Here is an 18,695-nt window from a genome sequence, read left to right as displayed (position 1 = left end):
TCCATGTCGTCTCAAAGCTTAAGAGATCTTTCTTTCTTACAGCTGCATAGTATTCCATTGTGTATATGTACCACTGCTTTTTTATCCATTCATCTACTGATGGACATTTGGGCTCTTTCCAAATCTTAGCTATTGTAAATAGTGCTGCTACGAACATGGGGGCACATATATTCTTTCTGATTGGTGTTTCAGGCTTTGTAGGGTATATTCCTAGAAGTGAGATCACTGGGTCAAATGGAAGTTCAATTTTTAATTTTTTGAGGTAACACCATATTGTTTTCCATAGTGGCTGCACCAGTCTGCATTCCCACCAGCAGTGTACTAGAGTCCCCTTTTCTCCACACCCTCGCCAACACTTGTTTGATGATTTGTTGATGGCGCATTTCTTTTTAGGTGCAGGTACCTACATCTTGCTGCTGCCAAGATGCTGCTTCTATCCGTACGTTCCCTTAATAAAATCTCGGCATAATTCTGTAGTTGTAGGCCTCTTTCTTCAGTCTCTCAGCCCTGAGAAGTTTTCCCAACAGTTCCTACGCAAGGGAACAAAGCATCAACAAGCATCAAGTATCTTACTGATCATGTGAGAGAGTAGGCAAACCCAAAGGTTGGCTTAGACATAGATCACCTATATACAACAACAAAAACAGTTGTTATTTATCAAGAACTTATAGTATGCCTGGCATTCTACATATATTATGTCATTTAGTCCTCATAACATTTTTGCATTTAGTGGTGGTTATAATAAGAGTAATACTATAATTTGTCATGTACTTAATATATTCTAAGCATTGTGTTGTATAGTTAATGTACTTACGTTCACTTGATTCTTAACAGAAACTATGTATGTTTGGCAGTAGATATTTTGATTCTTCCATGAGGCCCAGAGGAAGAAGTAAACAACCTACTTTATGTTATACAGATATTAAGTCAGAACTCAAACTCAGGTCTCTGAACTCTAAAACCTGTACTTTTACATTATACCTGTGACCTCACTGTCACTTATATTGTGTGGCAATGGGAAACATAGACCTGCTTGAAAATTATGACTTGTATCTAAGCAGTGTCACTGAAGTAAAATAAAGCAAAAAATTTAGGGCCACCTTTAACCAGGACTGGATTACTGTTTTTATAGACCCCTTTTCAGGATATGAGTGCCACCTGCTGGAAGGTTATAATGTATTATGTGCTTGTGAAGACTAGCTTCCAAAAGTCCTGTTACAGTTGTGAAAACATCAAGTTTTTAAAATGCTAATTCTTAAATTTCATTTTAGGAATATTGGGGAATTTTGGAGTCAATTGAATCTTCTATTTACCATAACTTACACTGCTTCATTTTGGGGGGTGGGGTATAGGGAATAGGCCATACATTTTTTAAAATGCTTTCTCAAATAAAGCCATTCTCATCAAGGGGAAAGACAGTGGTCAAATGGATCGTATTCTTAACTTATAACAGATAAAATAAGAATAGGAAATTGGATTTACTTTGAGGTAAGTGAGTTATTGAAGTATAAGATGGTTCTTTTCATTCAGATACTCTGGAAAAGGAATCTGGAACCCATGGGGGCATCAGAGACTTGAAGAACAGAAAGTGGGGATAAAGGGAAAGAAAGATGCGTGGATAAAAATAAAAATGAATTCTGTAATTGTTAATCTAACGCAAGCTCCCCAAATTCAGTCAGGATCCTAAATAGTGCTTTAGAGAAAAAAGTTTAGGATTGTAACTTTAGGTTGTTATATATTTAGGACTAGTGAAAGTTGTACACTTTTTATAGTCACTTAAATGCCCTGAAAGGGATATCAGATCAAATCTTGGCATGTTCATTGCACATTCTTCCTTAGGCTTCTTTCTTTAGGATCACGTTAGTACTCTGAGTATCTGGCACAGGAAATGTTATCATTTAGTGTGGGGTTTTCAAAGGAAAATGATACTTAACTCCTTTTTAATTAATTAATTAATTAATTTTTTGTGGTGGTGTGCCCCTAGCAGGAACCGAACACGGGACCCTCTGGTCTGCAGGCCAACGCTGAACTGCTTAGCCAAACTGGCCAGGGGATTAACTCCTGTTTAGATGAGATTAAAACATATTTATAGTTGCATGATATCATGTTGAACAAATATTTGTGTGATAAGAGGTTAAAGTCCATTGGTAAAATCAAGAATTAAGGAAAGTACCAGTATAACCATCTCCTTTCTTTGTATAACTGCCTGAGAAGCTGTGATAGTGCAGTAGTATCTTATCTCAGTAAGTAGATTTCTGGAGAGAAATGGCTGTCTTTTGGGGTGTGTGTGTGTGTGTGTGTGTGAATTATAAGGGTGATGTTCATTATAGAAAACTTGTTAAACAAAAACAGAAAGAAAAATCACACACAATTCCACCACTCAGAGATAACTATATTAATGTTTTAGTATATTTCCTGTTTTATAAATATATTTATATTTTGTAGCCTTTTTCCATTACATCACAGTATTATAGCACAAGTCTTTTCTAATGTATCTAAAAACTTCTCAGCATATATATATTTGAGACTATAATATGTGGATATACCATAACTTACTTATCAGTTATCTTATTACTGGACATTTAAGTGTTTACTGTTTTTGTTTCTTTAGTAAATAGTGGTAAAGAAATTTACCTTTAAAAAAAAAAAAAGAAATTTACCTTTTAAATTGTTTTGGTTTAGTAAATAGGGATAAGGAATACAATTTTGTGTGGCATTTGTTTATGGCTAATCATTTTATCAGTACACCAACCTTGAAAGTAACTATTGATTGGATTAATCTCTGCTTTAGTTCCTTAGGTGTGTCCCCTTGGCCCCTTTTCCTATGTATCATTTTCTTTAGGATTTTGTAGCATTTATTGGATTCACAGCCCTTTTAGGAAACACCTTCATAGTTCCCAGGTTTCATATTCTACACAAGGTTAAATATCTCACCCTGAGCTATTAAGAGCATTGTTTCTGCTGTTTACATCACACCACCAAATTTATGAGAGAAAATAGATAGTGGTTACCAGGGGCTGGGAAAGGGAAGATGTTGTTTAAGGTAGAATTCCAGTTTGAGATGATGAAAAAGTTCTGGAGAAAGGGAAGAAAAGGTAGTGGTAACTGTTGCACAACAATGTTAATGTACTTACTGCTGCTGTACAAAGATTTCTTTATAGTACTAATACTGTACTGATACTGAGAGATTTCCAAGATAGATTAAGTAAAAAAGGTAAAGTGCTATCTTTTGTGTAAATAAGGGCAGACAAAAATATATATTCACATTTTCTTTTATTTGCATAAAGAAACACAGGAAGGATTCACACACAACTAATAAAAATTGTTATCTAGGACAATGATTTTCAACCAGTGTGCTGCAAGAATTTTTAAAACACGTAGTACCTGACTAGTCAGGGTTGCTGACCTCTTTTCCCTTATATTATCAAATGAAAAAATGACAAGCCAATACAACAATAGCTGTCTAGTGTGAATGAAGCAAAATTATACCTATTTTTTTTGTTGTTGGATAGACAAAAAAATTAATTTTTTGGTGTGCCACAGAATTTTAGTAATTAGTTTATATGTGCCATGAGATACAAAAGATTGAAAATCGCTGATCTAGGAGGCAAGAGGGACTGAGGTCACTGGGAGCAGTAGTAGTAATGAGACATCTTAATCTATCCTTTTATGTAGTTTTTATTTTTTAACCATGTAAATGTATTACCTATTCAAAATAATGTTCAAATATGGAACTTAAAGTAGATTCATTGTAGAGGAATCAACAAATCTACTTTTAGAGAACATAATTTTTTTTTTTTATTCTCACCTGAGGACATTTTTGCATTTATCTTCGGACAGAGTAGGAGGGAGAGATGGAGGAAGAGAGCGAGAGAAACATCGATTTGGGAGAGTAACATTGACTGGCTGCCACCTACTTGACCCCAACCCGGGCCAGGGACAAACTGCAACCAAGGTACCTACCCTTAGCAGGAACTGCACCTGGGTCTCTCTGGTTCGCAGGCCGACGCTCTAACCACTGAACAAACTGGTCAGGGCGAGAACATAATTTTTTACAGGTATTAATTACATGTTGTTACATGTGATATCCCCTCTCCCAGACAAGTGAGGTCTAGGCACCAGCGATCTGTGCTAACGTTTGGTGTTTTAATAGACTGGTTTAAATGAAGTGAATCTTACCTTTCCTTTCATTGCAGACAGCAAAGAGAATGTATTTTGGGTAGAGACTCAGTAAAGTCAGACTCTCTAAGTTTACCAATACCGAGCAGTCAGAAAGAGAGAGAGAGAAGTCATTGTGCTTAAAGCGAGGCCTCTTACCAGGATCCAAGTGCTACCAGGTTGATCGTGGCAAGCAGGGTCTCGATTTTTATTGTGGATCTATGTATAACTCTACTGAGTCTGATAGCCTAAAACATTCAAAAGCCGGAAGCTGGATATAACTTAAATCCCTTCAAAACGCCACTGTCTTTGATTCAGTCATCATTTAGGAGCATTTTATGTCTAACATTTGCATCTGAAGCAAGAAGTAGGGTTGCATAATATTTCTTAGGCAGTGAGAAGAGAGATAGTAACTGATAGCTGAACAATACACCCACCTATTCACCTCTTCTGTCCCTCCCCACCAAGGGAGGACTATTATGTCTTCCTTGGTCATTTCCTTTCCAGCTCCTCCTTTCCCACCTCGATCCACTGTAAATACAGAGGTTGGCTGTAAAAAGTAGAAGGCTGGCTAGGTGTAGCCCAGCCTGTCCCAGCTGTTAACTCTTAGCTGTTTCAGGGCATGTGGATTGGAGGGAGAACCCAGAGAGACATATTCAGGAATCCTGCTCAAATCATAACTGATAGAACACTTTCCAGCAAGGTTGTCAAGGTGTAGGTGAAGAAAAAGAGCTAGGATACAGAGCCAAAATGAGAGAATTGAGGAACTAGGAAATCTGTCATTGAAAGTAGTAAAGAATTAGGCACCTGGGAAATAGTCTGTAAAAGATCCTGAGATGGAGGTTTAGATTTTTTTTTTAAAACATGTTTTCAGCACAGGCACTCAAGGTATGCTTTACTCATTTAAAGTTCCTACAATGGGTAAGCAATTTATTTTTCTCTGCTTCATTGATCTGTTTGTGTGTCTGTCTACCTCATTACTTTGTGGGCTTTAAAGACAGGGACTTCAGCAAACCTCTCCTCTTTCTAGGTGTTTGATTTTGGTCAAGTTATTTTTATTACACTCAACCTCAGGTTCTGTGTGTATAAGAGAGTTGTTATAAAGGATTAAATGAGAGAAAACATAATATAATCATCTTACACATAGGAAGTATTCAATAGAAGTTCTGTTCTCCCTTTTTTGTATCTTACACAGAGGTTTACATTTAAAAGGCATTCAATATATTTATCAAATTGAGTATGTTTCTCTGTACCTATTAAATCTGAACCCTCCTTAAGGACAGCCTGAAGCAGGTATATTTATCATGCTTTCACCTTGAGCAGCTAATACTATTGTTGTTCAATATTTTATGCAGCAACTGCCTGTTATATATGTGCCAGTGCTAAGTTTTCACTTGCTGGTTTGGTCTGTCTTTCCTTCTTATTATCAGAGTCCAGCTTGAAGCTTCTACTTTGTGAAGGCCCGTTCCTTTGCTCTATTACACTAGTTTTTATTAGTGGGTACAAGAGTCATTCCCCTATACTCACTACTTTTCTGAAAAACCTCAACCACCTGCTGTACACTTGGATGAGTGTAGGGCTTATTCAGTTATCTTTCCTTCTTGTCGTGACTAATTTGGCTCAGTGGTTAGAGTGTTGGCCTGCAGACAGAGGGGTCGAAAGTTCAACTCTCAGTCAAGGGCATGTACCTGGGTTGCAGGTTTGATCCCTAGCCCCCATCGGGGTCTTTCAGGGAGGCAACCAATCATTGTGTCTCAATCACATTGATGTTCTCTCAAGTAGCTTTTCTTCTAGTAAAAAAAATGCGCATACCAAAATATATTTAATTATTTAGCAATATGATATTACTTTTGTTTACCATTTTAAAATGACTTCATTTTTTAAAACATGTTTTTATTGATTTTTTAGAGAGAAAGGAAGGGAGAGATAGAAACATCAGTGTAAGAGAGAAACATTGGTTGGCTGCCTCCTGCATGCCCCCTACTGGGGATCGAGCCCACAACCCAGACATTTGCCCTGACCGGGAATTGGGAATCGAACCGGGACCTCTCAGTCCATGGGACAGCATTCCGTTCACAGAGCCACTCCAGCTGGGCTAAAATGACCTCATTTTAAAAACACACACATGCGCACAGAAAATGGATTAGAAAGATATGCACAAAGATGTTGACAGAGCTTATCTCAGAATAACAATATTTTGTGGTATTTTTGTTTTTTTATTTTGCTTATCTGGATTTTCTAAATGTGCAAAAATTTCGGTTTGAAGTTACAGGAAATTAATCATTCTCCTCTACTTGTTAACAGAATAGTGACTCCTCTCTTCCTCTTGCATTCAGCTTTTGCGTGAATTGAAGCACCCCAATGTGATCGCATTGCAGAAGGTGTTCCTTTCTCACAGTGACAGGAAGGTGTGGCTGCTGTTTGACTATGCAGAACACGATTTGTGGGTAAGTCTAAAATCACTGTATTTTTAGAACTATTTTATATAGGAATGGAGAAATAAATGTATATACTAACTATTGCTAATTCATATGAAGGAAAACTTGCTCTGTTGCTTGTAGTTCAAAACAAATATTTATTAATAAATGTAAATAAAGATTTAAAAGAATTTGAGCAGTACACATTATTTTATTTTAATGAGAAGATAGTATTTGTAATCATCAGAAATTTTACTTCACAAAATGTTGAATGGGAGATTGTAGTTTTATGCAAGTAATTAATGGTAGTTTACTAATATATGCAGTGAAAATTGCTCTTTTTTGCAGTATACACAGTAACTCAAATTTAACCAATTATGTACTTATAAATAGTTTCCCTTTCTAAGGGTAAGGTCAGTCTCTTGTATCATTTTCTCATTTAAAACCGACTCCTCGATGTAGAAGTATATATGTGGTTTTATAAATAATAAAAATGTTTTATTAATATATAATAGAAGGCAAAAATCCTAATTCCAAACTTTTAAAGTTAGGAGTCAGGCCCGGCCAGTGTAGCTCAGTTGGGCGTCATCCCATGCATCAAGAGGTCACTGGTTTGATTCCCAGGCAAAGCACATGCCTCCAGGTTTGGGGCTTGATCCCTGGTAGGAGGCACGAAGGAGGCAGATGTATGTTTATATCTCTCTCTCCTCCTCCCACTCTCTCTCTCAAATCAATAAAAACATTAAAAAATAGATTTCTTTAAAAAAAAATAAATAAAGTTAGGAATCAGAGCATTTAAACATTTTATTTGAAGAGTTGCTAAAAGTTAAAAAAATTTCAAACTTGTCAGTAGTTCAAATTTTGAATAATAAAATTTAGATTTAATATAGTGTGGTTTGTCATATATGTCATTTACAAATCTGTTTAGGATTAACTCTAGAAGACTTATAGATCTTGAAGGAACTTTCAGAGTTAATGCTATTACAGCAGATATTGACGAGAACTTTCCTTCCTTTTCTCCATTCTTTTCAAGGATATTCAGTACCCACTTTGGAATGTTTTGGATAAGGGTGGGTAGAGATGGTGGTGTGGGAGACAGGTAGAATTCCATCCCTTTCATTGAAATACTTTTATAACCCACAATATGACATAAAAATTTAATTATGGTGATCCAGTTGTATTTATTTCAAAAATAAATTTCTCATTTTTCTCTCTCTCCTACTTTCTAGTTATTTCTTAATATTAACTACTAGGACTATCTCCTAATTTCATTCTGTGCCAAAAGAAGTTGGAACTTTCCAAGAATCCAAATATACACAAAGTTAGTGATGATACTCAAATGCACTAAGTACTAACTTTTTATAAACTAGTAAAGATTTATAGTTTTTTTTTTAATCTTTCATTTTGTCAGTAGAGACTATAGTACAATTTTTAGGTAGGCTCTTAAACAGCATCCATTTTTACCTTATGGTCCTATGTAATGAAAATCTTAATGGTTTCTGTAAATTTAGTCATTATACCCACATTAAAACTGTCATATTCACCCCCAATATCAGTTCTGTTTTGGTTGGCCTTGTTATTCAAATTATTGTTCATTGTGTCATTATTGGCCTTTAATAAGTAATTTTAAAATATAGGGAACTTATTGCAGTCTTGATTATATGTTATTGACATAAAGACTATGTATTATTATAGTATTTTTTTTAATTTTTAGCATATTATTAAGTTTCACCGTGCATCAAAAGCAAATAAAAAGCCCATGCAGTTGCCAAGATCTATGGTTAAATCATTACTTTATCAGATTCTTGATGGTATCCATTACCTCCATGCAAATTGGGTGCTTCACAGAGATCTGGTAAGTATGTTTCTTTTAAATTAATATGTTTTTCCCCTTTCTTTTAAAAGATATCTTTTTTCTAGCTACAGTTATGATAAACATTAATTACAGAAAATTATGAAAATACACATAAGCAAAAAAGAGGAAAATAAATTGTCCATAAACTTATGATAAAAAGTTTTCTATTGTTAACATTTGATGTATGTTCTTCCATTATATTTTATGCATTGCTATAAAATATCAGTGTGGTTTTCAACAAGTGATTTGTATAATCTTAATGGGATAGTCATATGTGAAAAAAGTACCTTTTGATCCATTTTGTTTTTTGTATCATTAGTAAAAACATTAATAATTAAAAATTGAGTTCTCGTTGCTTTTTTCCCTTATGAGCTAAACTGAAATAATGACATTTTATCCAGTAAATCAAATGTTGTTATCAGAATTAACAATAAGTGATTAAATATATACTTATTAGAAAAATTAGCCACAATTCAAATGTTTGATTTTACTTTCTTATTCAAGACATATAACGCAAACATTTATTGTCAAATTATATGCTATTCATCTTTTCATTGTTGTCATTTTAATTTATATTGTTCTTGAGAAGATAATGAGTACTAAATAATTTTAATACCCATGAGTTTATAATTGGAACTTTTATTTTGTCCCCCACGAAAGTGGTTTTATGATAATTTATTTCATAGGCTTTTGGAGATTCTAGGGATATGGTAGGTATAAATCTTAGGCCAACTCAGTTTTATTAATTGAGGATAAGTACTTATTATAGAAAGGAATAAATACACAAGGAGACCTGGTTAGTACCCCTTGCTACCTGTCTTTCAGTCAGTCCTGTTCATCTGACGTGAATATCTTACTGTGGCATTGAAGTTAAATTGGGGTCAAATGACAGTGACCACAAATATGCATTTACCATTTTAACAGATACATTTCACCTCATGATTTTAAACTCTAAGGTTCTCCAAGACTTCCACCTATCCCTTTACTGTAAATCATCATTCAGCATGTTTCTGATTCTTGGATATATGAGCTTGTTCTAGATAAAAACCTCTTACATAAATGGTTTTAGATTTTAATTTGCTATAATGTAACCTATGTGAGTTATATTTTTGAGGTCACAAGCATGTTTGAATCATCAATCAGAATCTTATATTGAAGATAAACTAATTTCAACTCATTTCCTTTTTTCACAAAATTGTCTACAGGCATACCTTGGTGATATTGTGGGTTTGGTTCCAGACCACTACAATAAAGTGAATGTTGCAATAAAGCTAGTCACATGTTTTCTTTTTTGTTCCCCAGCACACAGAAGTTACATTTACACAATACTATAGTCTATTGTGTGCAATAGCATTATGTCTAAAAAAAAACAATGTACATACCTTAATTTAAAAATACTTCATTGTTAAAAATGCTGTCCATCATCTTAAGCCTTCAGTGAATCCTAATCTTTTTGCTGGTAGAGGGTCTTGCTTCAGTGGTGATGGCTGCTGACTGATGCAGGGTGGTGGTTGCTATGGAAATTTTTAAAAATAAGACAACAGTGAAGTTTGCTGCATTTGACTGACTCCTTTCACAAACAATTTCTCTGTAGCATGTGACGCTGTTTGATAGCAGTTAACACACAGTAGATCTCTCAAAATTGGAGTCAGTCCTGTCAAACGCTGAAGCTGCTTTATCAACTAAGTTTAACCTTTCATTTTGTCAGTAGAGAATATAACTATTCTAAACCCTTTGTTGTCATTTTAACAATCTTAACAGCATCTTCACCAGGAGTAGATTCCATCTCAAGAAACCACTTTCTTTGCTGTCCATAAGAAGCAACTGCTTATCCATTAAAATTTTATTACAGAATTATAACAGTTTAGTCATATCTTTGGGCTCCATTTCTAATTCTGGTTCTCTTGCTCTTTCCACCGTATCTCCAGTTATTTCCACCACAACTTGTCTGTTTGGCACAAGAGGCCTGGCTTTTGATTTATCTCAGTTTTCATTTTGCCTTCCTCACTAAGCTTAATCATTTCTAGCTTTTGATTTAAAGTGAGAGACATGCAACTCTTCCTTTCTCTTGAACACTTAGAGGCCATTATAAAGTTATTAATTGGCCTAATTTTAGTATTGTATCTCAGGGAATAGGGAGGCCAGAGGAGAGAGAGAGAGAGAGAGAGAGAGAGAGAGACAGGGAAATGGTCTGTAGGTAGAGCAGTCAAAACACATTTATCAATAAATTTGCCATCTTACATGGGTGTGGTTTGTGATGCCCCCTCCCCAACGTACAATAATATCCAAGATCACCGATCACAGATCACCATAACAAATATAATAATAATGAAAAGGTTTAAAGTAATGTTAGAATTACCAAAATGTGACACAGAGACACAAACTAAGCAAATGCTGTTGAAAAATGGCATTGATAAACTTGCTTGATGCTGGTTTGCCATAAACCTTCAATGTGTAAATAACACAGTGTCTGTGAAGTGCAATAAAGTGAAGTGCAATAAAATGATATATGCCTATATTTTGTTCTAAATGGCAAAGATGAACACATTTTGTTTCTGATGTTATCACCTGAATGTCCACTGGTACTAAAACTCATTATGACCAGGACTCGGTTTTCTCCCATCCAGACTTGCTGCTGCTTTAGTGTCCTCTATTTTGGTTTTTTGGTTATGGCACCACCTTCCTCATGGCTAGAAACTTCTTTTATCCCTTGCAGACGTTTACATTCCACATCTAGAACTTACCTAATCCTGTCGGTTTTACTCTAAAATATCTCTTCTGTTTGTCTAATTTTATCTCTAGTGCCTCCTTCCTAGATCAAGTTTTTACTATCTCTTGTAGTTTGGGCTTAGCCTCTTCACTTGTCTTGTTATCAACAATCTCTTTCCTTTCCAGTCCACTTTAGACCTTCTGACCTCAGCCTCTGCTCAAGAACTTTGAAATATATCCTCATTGCTTACAGACTAAACCTCTAGTTCCTTATTTGGCTTTCAGGGTCTTATCAGATGTAGCTCCAACTGCCTTTAAATATTTTCTTTAAACATGTGTTCGTATAATCTTTCACTTACACTGTTTTGTTGAACTACTGATTATTCCTTGTATCATCCTGAGATTTCCTGCCTCAGTGGCCTTTATTTCTTCTGTCTTAAAACTCCTTACCCCATCCCTACATATTCAGATACTACCTGTTTTTCAGGACCCACACAAACATTAAAACTTATGCTCATGTCCATCCCTACTTGGAAATCATCTCTCCTTCTTATTAGTTTCTGTTATACTTCTTCTTTACTTACCTATTATTATTATAATAATTTCTATAGATGCCTAGAAGATGTTCTTGGCCATAAACTTCTTGAGAAAGTAGGGCCTATGGTTTCTTTGGTATATTACTACTCCAGAACACAGTGGGTTCTGAATAAATATTTCCTTAGTGAATGAAAATCAGTGAGAATATTATTATGGCATGTTTTTGGATCAATAACATATATTTTTTATTTCAATAAACTATCTCCAATAAACATTTATCATTTCTTAGTATGTGCCAAGCATGGAGGGAGGGGTACAATAGAGATAGGGACTGCATCAAAGACCTCCTCAGGAATTAAATCTGAGAGAAGAAATATGACATGTACATAAACAGTTATACTGTAAGATATATGAGAGAGAATGTGGACATAGCTATGTGAGAAGTATGACTGAATGCTGGTCAAGGTTAGAAGAGGTTTTGAGTGGGGGAATAAGGGAAAGCTCCAGAGAAGTGCCATTTAACCTGGACTTGGAAGGATGAGTAGAATTTAAATAGAGATTTGAGAGATAAAGTTAGCCTAAAGAAGTGTTGGATGTAAAACTTCTGAGATGGGAAAACACTTAAATTATCCCAAGTATGTTTTATAGTTCTGTTTGGCTCAAAAATGGGTAGATTGAATTAGGGTAGTATGAGGTAAGACTGGAAAGATATGGGTTGGAGCCAAATTGAAGAAGGCCCTAAGTATCAGGCTAGGGAGTTTGTTTGTGTTTAAGTGCTAAACCTTTGTGAGCAAGAGAATGAGTTTTCCCTGGATGAATTGTTTTTCCCCCATAGTGTGAACACAATTGTGAAAATATGTTCTAAACATGGTTCTGACCTAGTACAGCACTTGCTTATATAGACCCATACTTTCACCAAATGCCTCTACTCCTTAAGTAAGTAACTCTATTAGATTTGAAACTTTGAACCGATAGGAATCTAGTCTGTGACAGCCCTAATCATTTCTTTTCATCAATCGTGAGTCCTGATACCTGGACCATATTGTCATGGCTTTGCTAAAGTATTTTCAGTAATAGAAGATTTAAATTGTATAGTCACTTTGTAGGTATATTCTGTAGAGATAAAGAAATATAAAGTATATAAAGTATGGATATGGTCTTAAAAGGAACATGGTGGAGACATTTGAAAAATTATTTTTTTGCGAGCTTAAGAGTATATTTGCGATTTTAGTTAATGAGTAATATTTTAATGCTTTATTTTTTTGTTACTGTAAGAAATATAGCTTTACATTATTTGTTAGTCACAACTGTTTCAGAGTATGTACCATCTCTAAATTTTTATTTGATGTGAGATACCTGGAAAATCCATACAATTAAAGGTGTTAGAATAAATACCATAAAATTTCAATGTAATAGTATAATCCCCCAAATTTAAAAAGTAAATAAAAACGAGTGTTTTGGACTTGACACACATTACAGAATCAGAAACATTACATCATCAATGAGGTTGGTGTTTTTCATTGTGATTGATTTCATATCTGGAACAATATTTTAATTATGTTGTTTGGATACTAGAATTTAGACAGAAATAGTCTATTTAAAGTCACCAAAAAGATTACTTATATTGCCTAGCTGATGTGGCTTAGTGGTTGACCATGAATCCATGCACTAAGAGGTCGCTGGTTCGATTCCCAGTCAGGGCAAATGCCCAGGTTGTGGGCCCAGTCCCCAGTGGGGGGGCATGCAGAAGGCAGCCAATCGATGTTCTCTCTCATCGATGTTTCTATCTCATTCTCTCTCTTCCTTCCTCTCTAAGAAATCAATAAAAGAAAAAAAATTACTTATATTGAGGAATTGCTTTAAAAGGAAAGGATAAAAAAAGCTAAATATATTCATCTTGGCTGAGAGACAGTGAAGTAGAGACATAAGTCTATAAACATTTGAAACTTGTAAACACCAAGGGGGGAAAGATGTATTTTACTTTTATAGCAGGATGTAGCTACGAGTAAGAAGATGAAATATTGTGTGACTCATTTTTATGGGACTACTATTTTGGTAGGTTGGAAGAATGCCAAGATATAGTGTATCTCTTTTTCAAAATTATGGGCTTCTTGAGAACAAGGGTCATATTACACTAATTTTTGTATTCCTGGTGTTGGCATATTGCTTCTGCTCAAAAGTTACTTGAATTGAATTTTAGCAAAACATCTGGTAATTGCATTTTTTTTTTTTTTTTTAAGCAAGGGTAGAGAAATGTTGACTAAATGATAATATAGTTAAGTGGATTTATGGCTCCTTAGTTATAGAATATTACTACTGAATCAATGACATAAACTAAACAATAAGATAAACTGTCTCTTTTTCACTTCCATATCTTAGCTCCTAGCACGTGATAAATGCTAGATCTTTATAGAATGAAGGATTTGAATGATGGCCCTCTTTCTACATAGTTGGGAACAAAAGTGTTATACTGTTCATCATGATAGTTTGATTAAAATAAGTGCTTGAACAGGGAAGCCCACTTTCACCACTCTTATTTAATTTAGTACTGGAAGTCTTAGCCACAGCTATCAGACAAGAAGAAAAAATAAAAGGGATCCATATTGGAAAGGAAGAAGTGAAACTGTCATTATTCGCAGACAACATGATATTGTACATAGAAAAGCCAAAGACTCCATCAAAAAACTACTAGATTTAATAAATGAATTAGGCAAAGTAGCAGGATACAAAAATCAACATCCAGAAATCATTGGTATTTCTTTTTATTTAATTTTATTTACTTTTTTATCTTTATTGTTGAATGTATTACAGATGTTCCTCATTTTTCCTCCATTGACCTCCTCCTCCCCACTCTTGCCCCCTCCTACCTTTTCCCACACTGTTGTCTGTGTCCATTGGTTATGCATATATGCATATAAGTTCTTTGGTTTATTTCTTTCCATCCCCCAAATCCCCCTTCCCTTTGAGGTTTGTCAGTCTAGCAACTAATTTGTTCTTCTTAATCCCTTCACCTTTTTCACCCATTCCTCCAACCCCCCTTCCATCTGTCAACCAACAAAATGTTCTCTATATCTAAAAGAATGTTTCTATTCTGCCTGTTCATTTTGTTTGTAGATTCCATTGTCAGTAGATATGTATTTATTGCCATTTCGTTGGTTCATATATTTTATCTTTTTCTTCAAAAAAGACCCTGCAACATTTCATATAATAACAGTTTGGTGGTGACGAACTCCTTTTAACTTTTTCTTGTCTGGGAAACTCTTTATATGGCCATCGATTCTAAATGACAGCTTTGCAGGATAGAGTAATCTTGGTCATAGGTTCTTGCTTTTCATGACTCTGAATATTTCTTGCCACTCCCTTCTGGCCTGCAAAGTTTCTTTTGAGAAATCAGCTGACAGCCTTATGGGAACTCCCTTGTAGGTAACTAACTGCTTTTCTCTTGCTGCTTTTAAGATTCTGTCTTTGTCTTGAACCTTTTGCATTTTGATGATAATGTGTCTTGGTGTGGGCCTCTTGGAGTTCATCTTGTTTGGGATTCTCTGTGCTTCCTGGACTTGTATGTCTGTTTCCTTTACCAAGTTAGGGAAATTTTCTGCCATTATTGTTTCAAACAGGTTTTCAATTTCTTGTTCTCTCTCTTCTCCTTCTGACACCCCTAAGATGCGAATGTTGGCACACTTGAAGTTGTCCCAGAGGCTCCTTACACTATCCTCATTTTTTTGGATTCTTTTTTTTCTTTTTGCTGTTTTGATTGGGTGTTTTTTGCTTCCTTATATTTCAGATTGATGGTTTGCTTCTTGACTTTACCTGCTCTACTATTGACTCTGCGTAAATTATTCTTGATTTCAGTTAGTGCCACCTTCATTTCTGACTGGTCCTTTTTTATGTTCTTGAGGCCCTCACTAAGTTCGCTGAGGTTCTCACTAAGTTCATTGAGCATCTTTATAAGCAGTATTTTAAACTCAGCATCTGTTAGGTTGCCTATCTCCATTTTGCTTAGTTCTTTTCCTGGAGGTTTTTTCTGTTCTTCATTTGGGACCTGTTTCTTTATCTCCTCATTTTGGCTTCCTCCCTGTGTTTGTTCCTGTGTATTACTTAATGGGAGGTATAGGGCTAGCTGAGACCAGATGCTACTGTTTGAAAGAATTTAGGAAAGCCTGAAGCAGGATGCAAGACAGGCCAATCCTGTGGTTAAGTAACTGGCAACAGCTTGGGTGGGCCTGAAAGTTGGGTGGGGCGGGGCCTCAGGGAGTCACCAGGGTGGGGCAATCAGTTTGAGCCAGGTTGCTGGAGTCCCAGATATGGCAGCTGTCTGCCACCCCAGGGAAGGGCTCACCAAAGGAACAAAGGCCTCTCTGACAGCACGTTTGTCCCGGAGAAAGCCCCCTCTCCAGCTGTCGCTCCAATGCCAAACAGCTCAGTTCTTCCCTGTATGTCTCTGGGACCCCTCAAGCTACCTCCCCTTCAAGCTTAGAGGGAATGAGTCCAGTAAGTCCGTGTGCGGGCCCTTTAAGAGGAGCTGCCTGGGGCTCCAGCTGACTCAGCCTCTGTGAGCCTCAGTTCCCGCTGGTTTTTTCAGCCAGAAGTTATGGGGATTCTCTTCCTGGCACTGCAACCCTGAGCGGGGCACCTGGTATGGGACGGGGACCTCTCAGTCCTCAGGGAGGACCTTCTCAGCCGGGGTGTCCTCCTGATTTTTATTCGCCACTCATGGATGTGGGACCAGCTCGTCCGCCTCTGCTCCTCGTATCAGTCTCGACGTGGCTGCTTCTTTAATTCCGTAGTTGTAGGATTTCTGTTCAGCTTGATTTCAGGCAGTTTTGAATGATGGTTGTTCTGTAGTTTAGTTGTAACTTTGATGTGGTTTTGGGAGGACGCGATACTGTGTTTACCTACGCCGCCATCTTGACCGGAAGTCCTTATTGATATTTTTATACACCAGTAATGAACACACAGAAAGAGAAACTGGAAAAACAATTTCATTTACCACTGCAACAAAAAATTTAAGATATCTAGGAATAAATTTAACCAAAGAAGTAAAGGACCTGTTTGCAGAAAACTACAGGACATTGAAAAAAGAAATAGAGGAAGATAAAAAAAAGCAGAAGCATATACTTTATTCTTGGATTGGAAGAATTAACATCATTAAAATGTCCATACTGCCCTGGCCGGTTTGGCTCAGCGGTTGGAGCGTCGGCCTGCGGTACAGAGAGACCCGGGTTCGGTTCCCGCTAGGGGCACGTACCTCGGTTGCAGTTTGTCCCCGGCCCTGGTTGGTTGTGCGGGTGGCAGCCACTCAATGTGTCCCTTTCACATCGATGTTTCTCTCTCTCTCTCTCTCTCTCTCTCTCTCTCTTTCTATCCCTCCCTCCCTCCCGCTCTCTCTGAACAAAAAATGGAAAAATGTCCTCAAGTGAGGATAAAAAAAATAATAAAATAAAAAGTAAAAAAAAAATTAAAAAATTAAAAAATGTCCGTACTACCCAAAGCAATCTATAGATTCAGTGCAATCCCCATTAAAATACCAATGACAGCCCTGGCTGGCTTGGCTCAGTGGTTAGAGTGTTGGCCTGCAGTTCAGAGAGACCCAGGTTCGGTTCCCGCTAAGGGCATGTACCTTGGTTGTAGTTTGTTCCTGGCCCTGGTTGGGTTGTGCAGGTGGCTGGGTTGTGCAGGTGGCAGCTACTTGATGTGTCCCTTTCACGTTGATGTCTGTCTGCCTGTCTGTCTGTCTGTCTGTGTGTATGTCTCTCTCTCCCTTCCTCTCCCTCCCTCCCTCCCTCCCTCCCTCCCTCCCTCCCTTCAACATTACCTGAACAAAAAATGGAAAAATGTCCTCGGGTGAGGATAAAAAAAAAAATACCAATGACATATTTCACAGAACTAGGACAAATATTTCAAAAGTTTATATGGAACCAAAAAAGACCCTTAATATTCACAGCAATTTTGAAAAAGAAGAACAAAGTAGGAGGGATCACAATACCGTATATCAGGTTATGCTACAAAGCCATTATAATCAAAACAGCCTGGTACGTACTGCCACAAGAACAGGCATATAGCCCTGGCCGGTTTGGCTCCGCGGTTAGAGCGTCGGCCTGCGGTCCGGAGAGACCCAGGTTCGGTTCCCGCTAAGGGCATGTACCTCGGTTGCAGTTTGTTCCCAGCCCTGGTTGGTCGTGCGGGTGGCAGCCACTCGATGTGTCCCTTTCACGTCGATGTTTCTCTCTCTTCCTCTCTCTCCCTCCCACTCTATCTGTGCAAAAAATGGAAAAATGTCCTCTGGTGAGGATGAAAAAAAAGAACAGGCATATAGATCAATGGAACAGAACAGAGAACCCAGATATTGACCCAAGACATTATGCTTAATTAATATTTGCAGAGGTGGTAAGAGCATACAATGGAGTAAAGACAGCCTCTTTAATAAATGGTGGTGGGAAAATTGGACAGCTAGACGCAAAAAAACCAAAAAAAACTAGACCACCAACTTACACCATACACAAGAATAAACTCAAAATGGATAAAAGACTTACATGTGACTCCTGAATCCACAAAAATCCTAGAAGAATATGTAGGGAACAGAATTTTAGACATCACACGCAGCAGAATTTTCACTGATACAACACCTAAGGCAAGAGAAACAAAGGAAAAAATTAATACAAGGGACTACATCAAACTAAAAAGCTCTGCACAGCAAAGGAAACAATCAACATGGAAAGGGAACCCACTGTGTGGGAGAGCATAATTGCCAACGAGACGTCAAATAAGGTGTTAATTTCAAAATATGTAGAGTACTCATACAACTCAACAAAAGGAAGACAAAATACAATTAAAAAATGGGCAGAGGAGCTAAATAGACACTTCTCCAAGCAGGACATACACATGGCCAAGAGGCATATGAAAAAATGCTCAACGTCATTAATCGTCAGAGATGCAAATTAAAACAATTACAGTGATTCTCAACCTTCCTAATGCCACGACCCTTTAATACAGTTCCTCATGTTGTGACCCCCAACCAT

The 18,695-nt window shown here is 36.8% G+C and overlaps 1 protein-coding gene and 1 long non-coding RNA gene across 10 annotated transcripts in view; one reads left to right on the top strand and one right to left on the bottom strand.

Annotated features, from left to right (window-relative positions):
• The window catches only part of CDK19 (cyclin dependent kinase 19), a 157,300-nt gene that overhangs the window by 87,297 nt on the left and 51,308 nt on the right, over window positions 1–18,695 (top strand). For 8 of the 9 annotated variants that reach the window (XM_036248020.1, XM_036248022.1, XM_036248021.1 and 5 more), the window contains 2 exons: window positions 6,495–6,605; window positions 8,290–8,430. In XM_036248020.1, coding sequence (XP_036103913.1) covers window positions 6,495–6,605; window positions 8,290–8,430 — 252 coding nt within the window. Of the gene's footprint in view, window positions 1–393; window positions 440–6,494; window positions 6,606–8,289; window positions 8,431–18,695 lie in introns of all 9 variants that reach the window. The other variant, XM_036248028.1, reaches the window with a different exon arrangement.
• Window positions 430–18,252, bottom strand: LOC118620937. The gene is made up of 3 exons (XR_004957592.1): window positions 18,210–18,252; window positions 9,813–9,944; window positions 430–530 (listed from the first exon to the last, which is right to left on the bottom strand). It is a non-coding gene; the product is annotated as an uncharacterized LOC118620937 (long non-coding RNA).

The sequence above is a fragment of the Molossus molossus genome, unplaced genomic scaffold (genome assembly GCF_014108415.1).
Source record: "Molossus molossus isolate mMolMol1 unplaced genomic scaffold, mMolMol1.p scaffold_m16_p_8, whole genome shotgun sequence".
NCBI classification, from domain to species: Eukaryota; Metazoa; Chordata; class Mammalia; order Chiroptera; family Molossidae; genus Molossus; species Molossus molossus.
Note: the sequence above shows the minus strand (reverse complement) of the source record. Positions and strands in the feature narration are given on the sequence as shown.